General features: G+C 44.0%; 1 protein-coding gene across 3 annotated transcripts in view; it reads left to right on the forward strand.

Annotated features, from left to right (window-relative positions):
- The window catches only part of NETO1 (neuropilin and tolloid like 1), a 358,129-nt gene that overhangs the window by 321,350 nt on the left and 23,305 nt on the right, over positions 1–13,474 (forward strand). For all 3 annotated transcript variants that reach the window (XR_013216996.1, XM_077270102.1, XM_077270101.1), the window contains exon 8: positions 12,376–12,489. Coding sequence is in view for 2 of the 3 variants with exons in the window: in XM_077270102.1 (XP_077126217.1) it covers positions 12,376–12,489 (114 nt within the window). In the remaining variant the exon portion in view is untranslated. The remainder of the gene's footprint in view (positions 1–12,375; positions 12,490–13,474) is intronic.

The following is a 13,474-nucleotide window of genomic DNA, read 5'->3' on the forward strand; positions in this document are numbered from 1 at the left end:
AAATTTTTTTTTGTGACGGAGTTATAAGGGTTAAAAGTTGACCAGCAATTTCTCATTTTTACAACACCATTTTTTTTAGGGACCACATCTCATTTGAAGTCATTTTGAGGGGTCTATATGATAGAAAATACCCAAGTGTGACACCATTCTAAAAACTGAACCCCTCAAGGTACTCAAAACCACTTTCAAGAAGTTTATTAACCCTTTAGGTGTTTCACAGGAATTTTTGGAATGTTTAAAAAAAAATGAACATTTAACTTTTTTTCACACAAAATTTATTTCAGCTCCAATTTGTTTTATTTTACCAAGGGTAACAGGAGAAAATAGACCCCAAAATTTGTTGTACAATTTGTCCTGAGTACGCTGATACCCCATATGTGGGGGTAAACCACTGTTTGGGCGCATGGCAGAGCTCGGAAGGAAAGGAGCGCCATTTGACTTTTCAATGCAAAATTGACTGGAATTGAGATGGGACGCCATGTTGCATTTGGAGAGCCCCTGATGTGCCTAAACATTGAAACCCCCCACAAGTGACACCATTTTGGAAAGTAGACCCCCTAAGGATCTTATCTAGATGTGTGGTGAGCACTTTGACCTAACAAGTGCTTCACAGAAGTTTGTAATGCAGAGCCGTAAAAATAAAAAATCATATTTTTTCACAAAAATGATTTTTTCGCCCCCAATTTTTTATTTTCCCAAGGGTAAGAGAAGAAATTGGACTTCTAAAATTGTTGTGCAATTTGTCCTGAGTACGCTGATACCCCATATGTGGGTGTAAACCATTGTTTGGGCGCAGGGAAGAGCTCGGAAGGGAAGGAGCGCCATTTGACTTTTCAATGCAAAATTGACTGGAATTGAGATGGGACGCCATGTTGCATTTGGAGAGCCCCTGATGTGCCTAAACATTGAAACCCCCCACAAGTGACACCATTTTGGAAAGTAGACCCCTTAAGGAACTTATCTAGATGTGTGTTGAGCACTTTGACCCAACAAGTGCTTCACAGAAGTTTATAATGCAGAGCCGTAAAAATAAAAAATCATATTTTTTCACAAAAATGATCTTTTCGCCCCCATTTTTTTATTTTCCCAAGGGTAAGAGAAGAAATTAGACCACAAAACTTGTTGTGCAATTTGTCCTGAGTACGACGATACCCCATATGTGGGGGTAAACCACTGTTTGGGTGCATAGCAGAGCTCGGAAGGGAAGGAGTGCTATTTTACTTTTCAATGCAAAATTGACTGGAATTAAGATGGGATGCCATGTTGCGTTTGGAGAGCCCCTGATGTGCCTAAACATTAAAACCCCCCACAAATGACACCATTTTGGAAAGTAGACCCCCTAAGGAACTTATCTAGATGTGTTTTGAGAGCTTTGAACCCCCAAGTGTTTCACTACAGTTTATAACGCAGAGCCGTGAAAATAAAAATTCTTTTTTTTTTTCACAAAAATGATTTTTTAGCCCCCAGTTTTGTATTTTCACAAGGGTATCAGGATAAATTGGACCCCAAAAGTTGTTGTCCAATTTTTCCTGAGTACGCTGATACCCCATATGTGGGGGGAACCACTGTTTGGGCGCATGACAGAGCTCGGAAGGGAAGGAGCGCCATTTGGAATGCAGACTTAAATGGATTGGTCTGCAGGCGTCACGTTGCATTTGCAGAGCCCCTGATGTACCCAAACAGTACAAACCCCCCACAAGTGACCCCATATTGGAAACTAGACTCCCCAAGGAACTTATCTAGATGTGTTGTGAGAACTTTGAACCCCCAAGTGTTTCACTACAGTTTATAACGCAGACCCGTGAAAATAAAAATTCTTTTTTTTTCACAAAAATGATTTTTTAGCCCCCAGTTTTGTATTTTCACAAGGGTATCAGGATAAATTGGACCCCAAAAGTTGTTGTCCAATTTGTCCTGAGTATGCTGATACCCCATATGTGGGGGGAACCACTGTTTGGGCGCATGACAGAGCTCGGAAGGGAAGGAGCGCCATTTGGAATGCAGACTTAAATGGATTGGTCTGCAGGCGTCATGTTGCATTTGCAGAGCCCCTGATGTACCCAAACAGTACAAACCCCCCACAAGTGACCTTATATTGGAAACTAGACCCCCCAAGGAACTTATCTAGATGTGTTGTGAGAACTTTAAACCCCCAAGTGTTTCACTACAGTTTATAAGGCAGAGCCGTGAAAATAAAAATTCTTTTTTTTTTTTCACAAAAATGATTTTTTAGCCCCCAGTTTTGTATTTTCACAAGGGTATCAGGATAAATTGGACCCCAAAAGTTGTTGATCAATTTGTCCTGAGTATGCTGATACCCCATATGTGGGGGGAACCACTGTTTGGGCGCATGACAGAGCTCGGAAGGGAAGGAGCGCCATTTGGAATGCAGACTTAAATGGATTGGTCTGCAGGCATCACGTTGCATTTGCAGAGCCCCTGATGTACCCAAACAGTACAAACCCCCCACAAGTGACCCCATATCGGAAACTAGACCCCCCAAGGAACTTATCTAGATGTGTTGTGAGAACTTTGAACCCACAAGTGTCTCACTACAGTTTACAACGCAGAGCCGTGAAAATAAAAAAATCTTTTTTTCCCACAAAACTTATTTTTTGGCCCCCAGTTTTGTATTTTCCCAAGGGTAGCAGGAGAAATTGGACCCCAACAGATGATGTCCAATTTGTCCTGAGTACGCTGATACCCCATATGTTGGGGTAAACCCCTGTTTGGGCACACGGGAGAGCTCTGAAGGGAAGGAGCACTGTTTTCCTTTTTCAACGCAGAATTGGCTGGAATTCAGATCGGATGCCATGTCCCGTTTGGAGAGCCCCTGATGTGCCTAAACAGTGGAAACCCCCCAATTATAACTGAAACCCTAATCCAAACACACCCCTTACCCTAATCCCAACAGTAACCCTAACCACTCCTCTAACCCAGACACACCCAACCCTATTCCCAACCGTAAATGTAATCCAAACCCTAACCCTATCTTTAGCCCCAACCCTAACTGTAGCCCCAACCCTAGCCCCAACCCTAGCCATAACCCTAGCCCTAACCCTAGCAATAACCCTAGCCCTATCACTAGCCCTATCACTAGCCCTAACACTAGCCGTAACACTAGCCCTAACCCTAGCCCTAACCCTAGCCCCAACCCTAGCCCTAGCCCTAACCCTAGCCCCAACCCTAGCCCTAACCCTAACCCTAGCCCTAACCTTAGCCCCAACCCTAGCCCTAACCCTAGCCCTAACCCTAGCCCTAACCCTAACCCTAGCCCTAACCCTAGCCCTAACCCTAACCCTAACTCTAGTCCTAACTCTAGCCCTAACCCTAACCCTAATGGGAAAATGGAAATAAATACATTTTTTAATTTTTTTATTTTTCCCTAACTAAGGGGGTGATGAAGGGGGGTTTGATTTACTTTTATAGCGGGTTATTTAGCGGATTTTTATGATTGGCAGCCGTCACACACTGAAAGACGCTTTTCATTGCAAAAAATATTTTTTGCGTTACCACATTTTGAGAGCTGTAATTTTTCCATATTTGAGTCCACAGAGTCATGTGAGATCTTGTTTTTTGCGAGACGAGTTGACGTTTTTATTGGTAACATTTTCGGACACGTGACTTTTTTGATCGCTTTTTATTCCGATTTTTGTGAGGCAGAGTGTTCAAAAACCAGCTATTCATGAATTTCTTTTGGGGGAGGCGTTTATACCGTTCCGCGTTTGGTAAAATTGATAAAGCAGTTTTATTCGTCGGGTCAGTACGATTACAGCGATATCTCATTTATATCATTTTTTTATGTTTCGGCGCTTTTATACGATAAAAACTATTTTATAGAAAAAATAATTATTTTGGTATCACTTTATTCTCAGGACTATAACTTTTTTATTTTTTTGCTGATGATGCTGTATGGCGGCTCGTTTTTTGCGGGACAAGATGACGTTTTCAGTGGTATCATGGTTATTTATATACGTCTTTTTGATCGTGTGTTATTCCACTTTTTGTTCGCCAGTATGATAATAAAGCGTTGTTTTTTGCCTCGTTTTTTTTTTTTCTTACGGCGTTTACTGAAGGGGTTAACTAGCGGGGCAGTTTTATAGGTTGGGTCGTTACGGACGCGGCAATACTAAATATGTGTACTTTTATTGTTTTTTTTATTTTATTTAGCTAAAGAAATGTATTTATGGGAATAATATATATTTTTTTTCTTTATTTAGGATATTTTTTTTTTTTTTTTTTTTACACACATGTGGGGAATTTTTTTTTTACTTTTTTACTTTGTCCCAGGGGGGGACATCACAGATCATTGATCTGGCAGTGTGCACAGCACTCTGCCAGATCTGCGATCTGCTGTGCAGGGCTGCAGGCTTACCAAGTGTCTGCTCTGAGCAGACACTCGGTAAGCCACCTCCCTCCCTGCAGGACCCGGATGCCGTGGCCATCTTGGATCTGGGACCTGCGGCGAGGAGGGAGGTAGGAGACCCTCGGAGCAACGCGATCACATCGCGTTGCTCCGGGGGTCTCAGGGAAGCCCGCAGGGAGTCCCCTCCCTGCGCGATGCTTCCCTATACCGCCGGTACACCGCGATCATGTTTGATCACGGTGTGCCGGGGGTTAATGTGCCGGGGGCGGTCCGTGACCGCTCCTGGCACATAGTGCCGGATGTCAGCTGCGATATGCAGCTGACACCCGGCTGCGATCGGCCATGCTCCCCCCGTGAGCGCCGCTGATCGGTGATGACGTACTATCCCGTCGGTGGTCATACGGGCCCACCCGACCTCGACGGGATAGTACGTCCGATGTCAGGAAGGGGTTAATGTACACGCTACACCCCATCTTGACTGAAAAAAACATAAATGTAGAAATTTGTGCAAATTTTATAAAAAAGAAAAACTGAAATATCACATGGTCATAAGTATTCAGACCCTTTACTCTGACACTCAAATTTAAGTCACATTCTGTCCATTTCCTTGTGATCCTCCTTGAGATGGTTCTACTCCTTCATTGGAGTCCAGCTGTGTTTAATTAAACTGATAGGACTTGATTTGGAAAGGCACACATGTCAGACCAAATGAGAATCATGAGGTCAAAGGAACTGGCCAAGGAGCTGAGAGACAGAATTGTAGCAAGGCACAGATCTGGCCAAGGTTACAACGATAGGTTGAAGAGATGGGTTAGGGCTGGAATGAGTGTGTTAGTGAGGTTGGGGAGCAGGTGGGAGGGGATAGGGTCAAGTGCACAGGTGGTGAGGTGTAATTTGGAAAGGAGACGAGTAAGTTCTCCTTCAGTCATATTGGAGAGGGAAGTTATTGGGGAAGGGCAGAGGTATGGTATATTGATTGATTGGGGTGCTGGAACAGTAAAGATTTGCTTTGCTTGGTTGATCTTGTTTTTGAAGTAGGTGGCAAAGTCCTCAGAAGAGATGAGGGGAGTTGGAGGTGGCAGTGGTGGGCGGAGGAGAGAGTTAAGTGTGCTAAACAGTTGTTTTGGGTTGTAGCATAGTGAAGATACAAGATTAGTGAAATAGGTCTGTTTAGAAGTGAGGGCTAGTTTGAAGGCAAGTGTAGCTTGTTTGAAAGCAGTGAAGTCATTTTTTTTCCCAACGCAGCTCCGCGACCCTGGATGCTGGTCAGAGTTTTTTGGTGAGGTTGTTATGCCAGGGTTGCCTTTTGATTTGTCTCACTTTGCAATGCATGAGAGGGGCGACTGAGTCTATGGCTGATGTGAGGGTGGAGTTATAGAAAGCGGTGGCGCTATCCGTTTCGTGGAGTGAAGATATGGAGGACAGGGGTAGAAGAGAGTCTGAGAGTCTGTGAATGTCTAGGTGTGCAAGGTTTCTGCAAGGATGTGGTACTGGCTGGACGTGGGGGCAGGTGAGGAGGGCAAGGATGAGAAGGTGAGTAGATGGTGGTCAGATAGGGGGAAGGGAGAGGTTGTGAGATTAGATAAGGAACAGAAGCGGGTGAAGATGAGGTCTAGTGTATGTCCCTCTGTGTGGGTGACTGTGGAGGACCACTGAGTAAGTCCAAAGGATGAGGTAAGGCCAGGAGCTTGTAAGCTGCTGGCTGGCGGGTGTCAGGGATTTTAAAGTCACCCATTATGATGGTGGGGATGTCAGCAGAGAGAAAGTGAAGAAGCCAGGTAGAGAATTGGTCAATGAAGGCAGTGGCTGAGCCCGTTGGTCGGTATATGACAGCCATTTAGAGATTAGAGGGAGAGTAGATACGGACAGAGTGGATCTCGAAAGAAGGGAGGATAAGGGAGGGTTGGGGTTGGATAGGGTTGAAGTAACAGTTTTTGGAAAGACGGAAACTCACTCCCCCGCCATATCTGTTGCCAGAGCGAGGAGTGTGGGTAAAGTGGAGGCCACCGTAACTCAGTGCAGCAGGGGAGGCCGTGTCAGGGGGTGTCAGCCAGGTCTCAGTGAGGGCCAGGAAGGAAAGGTTGCGGGAAGTAAAGAGATCGTAGATCATGTGGAGCTTCTTGCAGACAGAGCGGACATTCCAAAGTGCCCCAGAGAGAGGAAGCAGGGGGGTGGGGGTCAGTTGCACAGGTTTTAAGTGTGAGGGATTGCGGTAGTTTCTCATAGTGTGAGAAGGATAGGGGTGAGGATTAGTGGGATGTATGAAGGGGGGATCAGGATTAGGGGATATGTCGCCAGCAGTGAAATACATATGCACAATAACACACTTTTATACTACCGTATTTTCCGGCGTATAAGACGACTGGGCGTATAAGACGACCCCCCAACTTTACCAGTTAAAAAATAAAATCTTCTTAAAAGTCGGGGGTCTTCTTATACACCCTATGTCGTCTTATAGGGCCGGTGAATATGTGCCTTTTGGGGGGGGGGGGAGTGATCCTGATGAGGACGAGGGGGCGTCTCACAGGAAAGTGAGTATCCCCCATTACCTTATCATAGCGCTGCAGCGTGGGGTCTCTGTGCTGGGAGCGGCGGCTGCTGTGCTGTGCTGTGCTGTGGCGGCTCCTCTTCTGCAGTGTGGGGCCTCTGGTGCTGTGGGGCGGTGGCGGCGGCGTATCTTCATACAGTCGGGGCTCCTCCGGCATCTCAAAGACTGGAAGCCCCGCCGGCAACTCCATGGGTACAATGCGGTCAGGTGGCCTCCGGGAAAATGGCCGCTGCTCAGATTCAGATCTCGTCCCGAGATCTCGGGAGACGAGATCTGAATCTGAGCAGTGGCCATTTTCCCGGAGGCAGCTCAATAGGTGCGATGCGGTGGCCCGGCCGCTGGGGGCTGCGCATGCTCAGATTCAGATCTCAACGAGATCTGAATCTAAGCAGCGGCCATTTTCCCGGAGGCCAGCGCATTGTACCGATGGAGTTGCCGGCGGGGCTTCCAGGCTGAGATGCCGGAGGAGCCCCGACTGCATGAAGATACGCCGCCGCCGCCACCGCCCCACAGGCCCCACACTGCAGAAGAGGAGCCGCCACAGCACAGCAGCCGCCGCCGCTCCCAGCACAGAGACCCCACGCTGCAGCGCTATGATAAGGTAATGGGGGATACTCACTTTTCTGTGAGACGCCCCCTCGTCGTCATCAGGATCACTCCCCCCCCCACCCACCATATACACCCGGCGTACAAGGCGATTCCCGGCGTACAAGACGACCCCCGACTTTTAAGAAGATTTTCAGGGGTTAAAAAGTCGTCTTGTACGCCGGAAAATACGGTATATGTATTTATATACTTTAAGCATACACTTTTACAAACATTTGCACTTACCTTTATGTCCTTTGTAAGTCAGAATCTGGAGCTTTCACTTCAGGAACAGTATCTGTGAGAGCAGACCGGGAATCTCAACTACCACTGCCATGGAGGTGACTGGCCATGCTGAGTGATTGCCTGCACTTGAAAGCCAATCAGCTCAACAAAAGGCCAGTAACGTAAGGCTGAAGCATCTGCCTTCCACTCTCAATGCGCACCATGCTCTGTGATTGATAAAGCAGCAGATTGACAGGTACTCTATGAATGAGCAGTGTGCTTCAGCATCACTTCAGTGACTAGAAAAGAGGACCAGTTGGTGGCCTGTGTGCTCTGCTGTTTGTTTGACTAAAGTGTGATGCTGTGATGCTTTCTAGATTCGGTGCACTATGATGATTTGCGTCTTCAATCTGAGAGTCTATAGATGCTCTTGCTGTACCTGGACATCTAATGCGGAACCAGTCCAATGGATACATGCCTCCCAGAGCTCAAGTAGATGTCTAATTTTGGTGTGTGGGAAGGTAAAAAAGTGCCAAATTCATTTTAAGTGTGTTCCACTAATTGAGTTTGATGCAACTTCTTCCAAATTTAGTGCATAAATCATGTTTTTCTTCCCAATCAGAAAGTATATGTGCTCTCTTATTGTCATGTTCAGGGCGTCTTTTGTTTCTGGTGTTCTGTTAAAGTGATTATCTTGTTATACAAATGCTTGCTACCAGATGTTGGGTGTCTCCACTACTGGTGATTTTCTGAACATACTGTACATGAATGTAGACATAGACATTGGACATATAAGCTCTGCATATCTTGAAATTTTATTTTTAGAAGGTTTTCCATTTTTTTTTAGCTTTGTTTGACTCATTTTTTTAAAGTGCTATGCTGTCTTTATTTGTGAAGTAGTGGGTTGGGTGATTGTAATGCAATATGCCATTTGTCATTAATAGAGTTCAGCAAATAAATTCCAATTAGATTGAATTCTACTAGAATTTAGCAAAAATCCACAGTAACCAAAATGTTGAATTTTTTATAATTCAATTCCTCATGGATGCAACAAAATGGCAACAGCTGGCTGCCATTTTTCTGAACTTTAACCCCTTTACCCCCAAGGGTGGTTTGCACGTTAATGACGGGCCAATTTTTACAATTCTGACCACTGTCCCTTTATGATGTTATAACTCTGGAACGCTTCAACGGATCCTGATGATTCTAACTTTGTTTTCTCGTTACATATTGTACTTCATGATAATGTTAAAATGTATTTGATATTACCTGCGTTTATTTGTGAAAAAAACAGAAATTTGGCGAAAATTCTGAAAATTTTGCACTTTTTTTTGAATTTTTATGCCCTTAAATCACAGAGATATGTCACACAAATTACTTAAAAAGTAACATTTCCCACATGTCTACTTTACATCAGCACAATTTTGGAACAAACATTTTTTTTTGTTAGGAAGTTATAAGGGTTAAATTTGACCAGCAATTTCTCGTTTTTACAACACCATTTTTTTTAGGGACCACATCACATTTGAAGTCATTTTGAGGGGTCTATATGAAAATAACCAAGTGTGACACTATTCTAAAATCTTTACATCTTAAGGTACTCAAAACCACATTCAAGAAGTTTATTAACTCTTCAGGTGATTCACATGTTTTTTAAAAAAATAACATTTATCTTTTTTTCACACAAAATGTAATTCAGCTCCAATTTGTTTTATTCTACCAAGGAAATACCTATGTATATATCCTAGGTAAGAGCCATAAACTCAATATAAACACCTATAGAAAAAGGCTACACACAAGAATAACCATGATAAAACCAATATTTTACTGTAACAAAAAAGTAAAAACAGAACCAAAAAATTGGTAGTAAAACAGCAATGAAAATAAACAGGTGAGAACCAAATGAACAGGAAGAGAAAGGTGGATACACCTGGAAACAATGGATGTATTAATAACCAAACATAGAGTAAACTATGCTAGTTAGTGATTATCAGTTAACCACTCGCATGCAGACACAGTATAGGTGAGCAAATGCTATATATAGTACAAGAGAACTAATTCAATGCGACAGGACACATCGATCAAATAAGCCTATGTGAGCAAAAGCAATTTAAGTCTACCAATACATATAGAGGCCGACAGGGGTCGTGTAAGATTAGTAAAGTCACTATAGAGTGCATGTGAGAGATAAACAGTTTTAAACAATTTTAAACATGCATTACCAGTTCAAGTGAAAGGGATCCAGGCATCCACCACACCCGACGCGCATTTCCCAATGAAATGCTTCGTCCAGGGGTCACTGAAGAGGTTAACTAGTGGGACAGTTTTATAGGTCGGGTCGTTATGGATGAAGTGATACTAAATATGTGTACTTTTATTGTTTTTTTTTATTTAGATAAGGAAATGTATTTATGGGAACAATATATATTTTTTCTTTTTTATTTAGGATTTTTTTTTTTTTTACACATCTGAATATTTATTTTTTACACTATAACATTGCCCCAGGGGGGACATCAAGTTATAGGGTCAGATCGCTGATCTGACACTTTACACAGCACTGTGTCAGATCAGTGATTTGACAGGCTGGGCTGCAGGCTTACCAGCGCTTGCTCTGAGCAGGTGCTATTAAGCCACCTCCCTGCAGGACCCGGAAGCAGCCCCGTGGCCATTTTGGATCTGGGGCCTGCAGGGAGTAGGAGGTAGGAGACCCTCGGAGCAACACGAGCACATCGCGTTGCTCCTAGGGTCTCAGGGAAGCATGCAGGGAGCCCCCTCCCTGTGCGATGCTTCCCTATGCTGCCGGAACGCTGTGATCATTTTTGATCGCAGCGTTCTGGGGGTTAATGTGCTGGATATCAGCTGCGATAGTCAGCTGACACCCGGCTGCAATCGGCCGTTCCCCCCGTGAGCGCGGCTGATCGCGCTGGACGTACTATTCCGTCCATGGGAAGTAGGGTCCACCCCACATGGATGGAATAGTACATCCAATGGTAGAAAGGGGTCAAAGGGCTATAAAAAAAGTTAAAAAAAATCTTTTATATTTATCTCATCACTCAACTCTGCTTTTCATAGAGGCCGACAGGGGTCGTGTAAGATTAGTAAAGTCACTATAGAGTGCATGTGAGAGATAAACAGTTTTAAACAATTTTAAACATGCATTACCAGTTCAAGTGAAAGGGATCCAGGCATCCACCATACCCGACGCGCGTTTCCCAATGAAATGCTTCGTCCAGGGGTCACTGAAGGGGTTAACTAGTGGGACAGTTTTATAGGTCGGGTCGTTATGGATGAAGTGATACTAAATATGTGTACTTTTATTGTTTTTTTATTTAGATAAGGAAATGTATTTATGGGAACAATATATATTTTTTCTTTTTTATTTAGGATTTTTTTTTTTTTTACACATCTGAATATTTATTTTTTACACTATAACATTGCCCCAGGGGGGACATCAAGTTATACGGTCAGATCGCTGATCTGACACTTTACACAGCACTGTGTCAGATCAGTGATTTGACAGGCTGGGCTGCAGGCTTACCAGCGCTTGCTCTGAGCAGGCGCTGTTAAGCCACCTCCCTGCAGGACCCGGAAGCAGCCCCGTGGCCATTTTGGATCTGGGGCCTGCAGGGAGTAGGAGGTAGGAGACCCTCGGAGCAACACGAGCACATCGCGTTGCTCCTAGGGTCTCAGGGAAGCATGCAGGGAGCCCCCTCCCTGTGCGATGCTTCCCTATGCTGCCGGAACGCTGTGATCATTTTTGATCGCAGCGTTCTGGGGGTTAATGTGCTGGATATCAGCTGCGATAGTCAGCTGACACCCGGCTGCAATCGGCCGTTCCCCCCGTGAGCGCGGCTGATCGCGCTGGACGTACTATTCCGTCCATGGGAAGTAGGGTCCACCCCACATGGATGGAATAGTACATCCAATGGTAGAAAGGGGTCAAAGGGCTATAAAAAAAGTTTAAAAAAATCTTTTATATTTATCTCATCACTCAACTCTGCTTTTCAGCCCCTACACTCCTCACTGCCACCCATCCTGCCCATATTGCATCTTCTGATTTCAACTGCAAGCACTGAAATTTCCAGTTCTCTGGACGTCTGGGTCTGATGAGGCCTGGGCCAGTTATGAGCACACACACCAATTTTTTATATTTTTTACATTGTTTGTTTATCATGCTCTGAGGTCTTAAGAAGCCCCAGAACTAAAAAGGAACATTAAACTCATGGAGGATATCTTCTCCTCAAATCGAATTTCCTTGGAAAATCTGCGTGAACAGGCAAATTAAAATTTTGCCTGATCTGCTCATCTTGATCTTTAGAAAAATGGAGGTACAGCCAAGGTATTATATTATATTATATTTTTTCATTTTATAATTCAAGTTTTATATGTCAACATTTTGCAAATTGTCCCAATACACCTGATAACAAAAAGGTTATGTTTATTTACAGAGCCCAGGTGGACTTTGCATTTCATTCACAGCTAGTCTAATAAGACAACATATTGAAGACTTTGTTGTTTTTGTGTATTACTATAAAATTTTAATGTTTTGCTATGATTGTTTTTCTCTTCTACAATGGCCAAATTCTTTTGAACACTATACTAAGTAAACATGAGTATTACTCTCATTTAATGTTTCTCTCTTGCCTTTCAGCACCGTGTGAAGCAAATTCATTTTTTTGTCATAGTAATATGTGCATTAATAATACATTGGTCTGCAATGGAGTTCAGAATTGTGTATACCCTTGGGATGAAAACCACTGCAAAGGTAATACTTAGAACAAGAACTGATTTTAGTAGTTTATTATATTAAAAATAGCAAAATAATAATAAACACTGAGTTTAGCGTTATTATAGATGCTGGCATATATAAAATGATATACACTGCTCAAAAAAAATAAAGGGAACACTTAAACAACAGAATATAGCTCCAAGTAAATCAAACTTCTGTGAAATCAAACTGTCCATTTAGGAAGCAACACTGTTTGACAATCAATTTCACATGCTGTTGTGCAAATGGAATAGACAACAGATGGAAATTATTGGCAATTATCAAGACACACACAATAAAAGAGTGGTTCTGCAGGTGGGGTCCACGGACTACATCTCAGTACCAATGCTTTCTCACTCGTGGTAGCATGACGAATTCTACAACCCACACAAGTGGCTCAGGTAGTGCAGCTCATCCAGGATGGCACATCAATGCGAGCTGTGGCAAGAAGGTTTGCTGTGTCTGTCAACGTAGTGTCCAGAGGCTGGAGGCACTATCAAGAGACAGGCCAGTACACCAGCAGACATGGAGGGGGCCGTAGGAGGGCAGCAACCAAGCAGCAGGACCGCTACCTCAGCCTTTGTGCAAGGAATAACAGGAGGAGCACTGCCAGAGCCCTGCAAAATGACCTCCAGCAGGCCACAAATGTGCATGTGTCTGTACAAACAGAAACCAACTCCATGAGGATGGTCTGAGTGCCTGACGTCCACAGATGGGGATTGTGCTCATAGCAAATTCACGACTGGCACCCTGTGCTCTTTACAGATGAAAGCAGGTTCACACTGGGCACATGTGACAGACGTGACAGAGTCTGGAGACACCATGGAGAGTGATTTGCTGCCTGCAACATCCTTCAGCATGACCGGTTTGGCAGTGGGTCAGTAATGGTGTGGGGTGGCATTTCTTTGGAGGGCCGCACAGCCCTCCATGTGCTCACAAGAGGTAGCCTGACTGCCATTAAGTACCGAGATGAGATCCTCAG

Source organism: Ranitomeya variabilis, chromosome 6 (assembly GCF_051348905.1).
Source record: "Ranitomeya variabilis isolate aRanVar5 chromosome 6, aRanVar5.hap1, whole genome shotgun sequence".
Lineage (NCBI taxonomy): Eukaryota > Metazoa > Chordata > Amphibia > Anura > Dendrobatidae > Ranitomeya > Ranitomeya variabilis.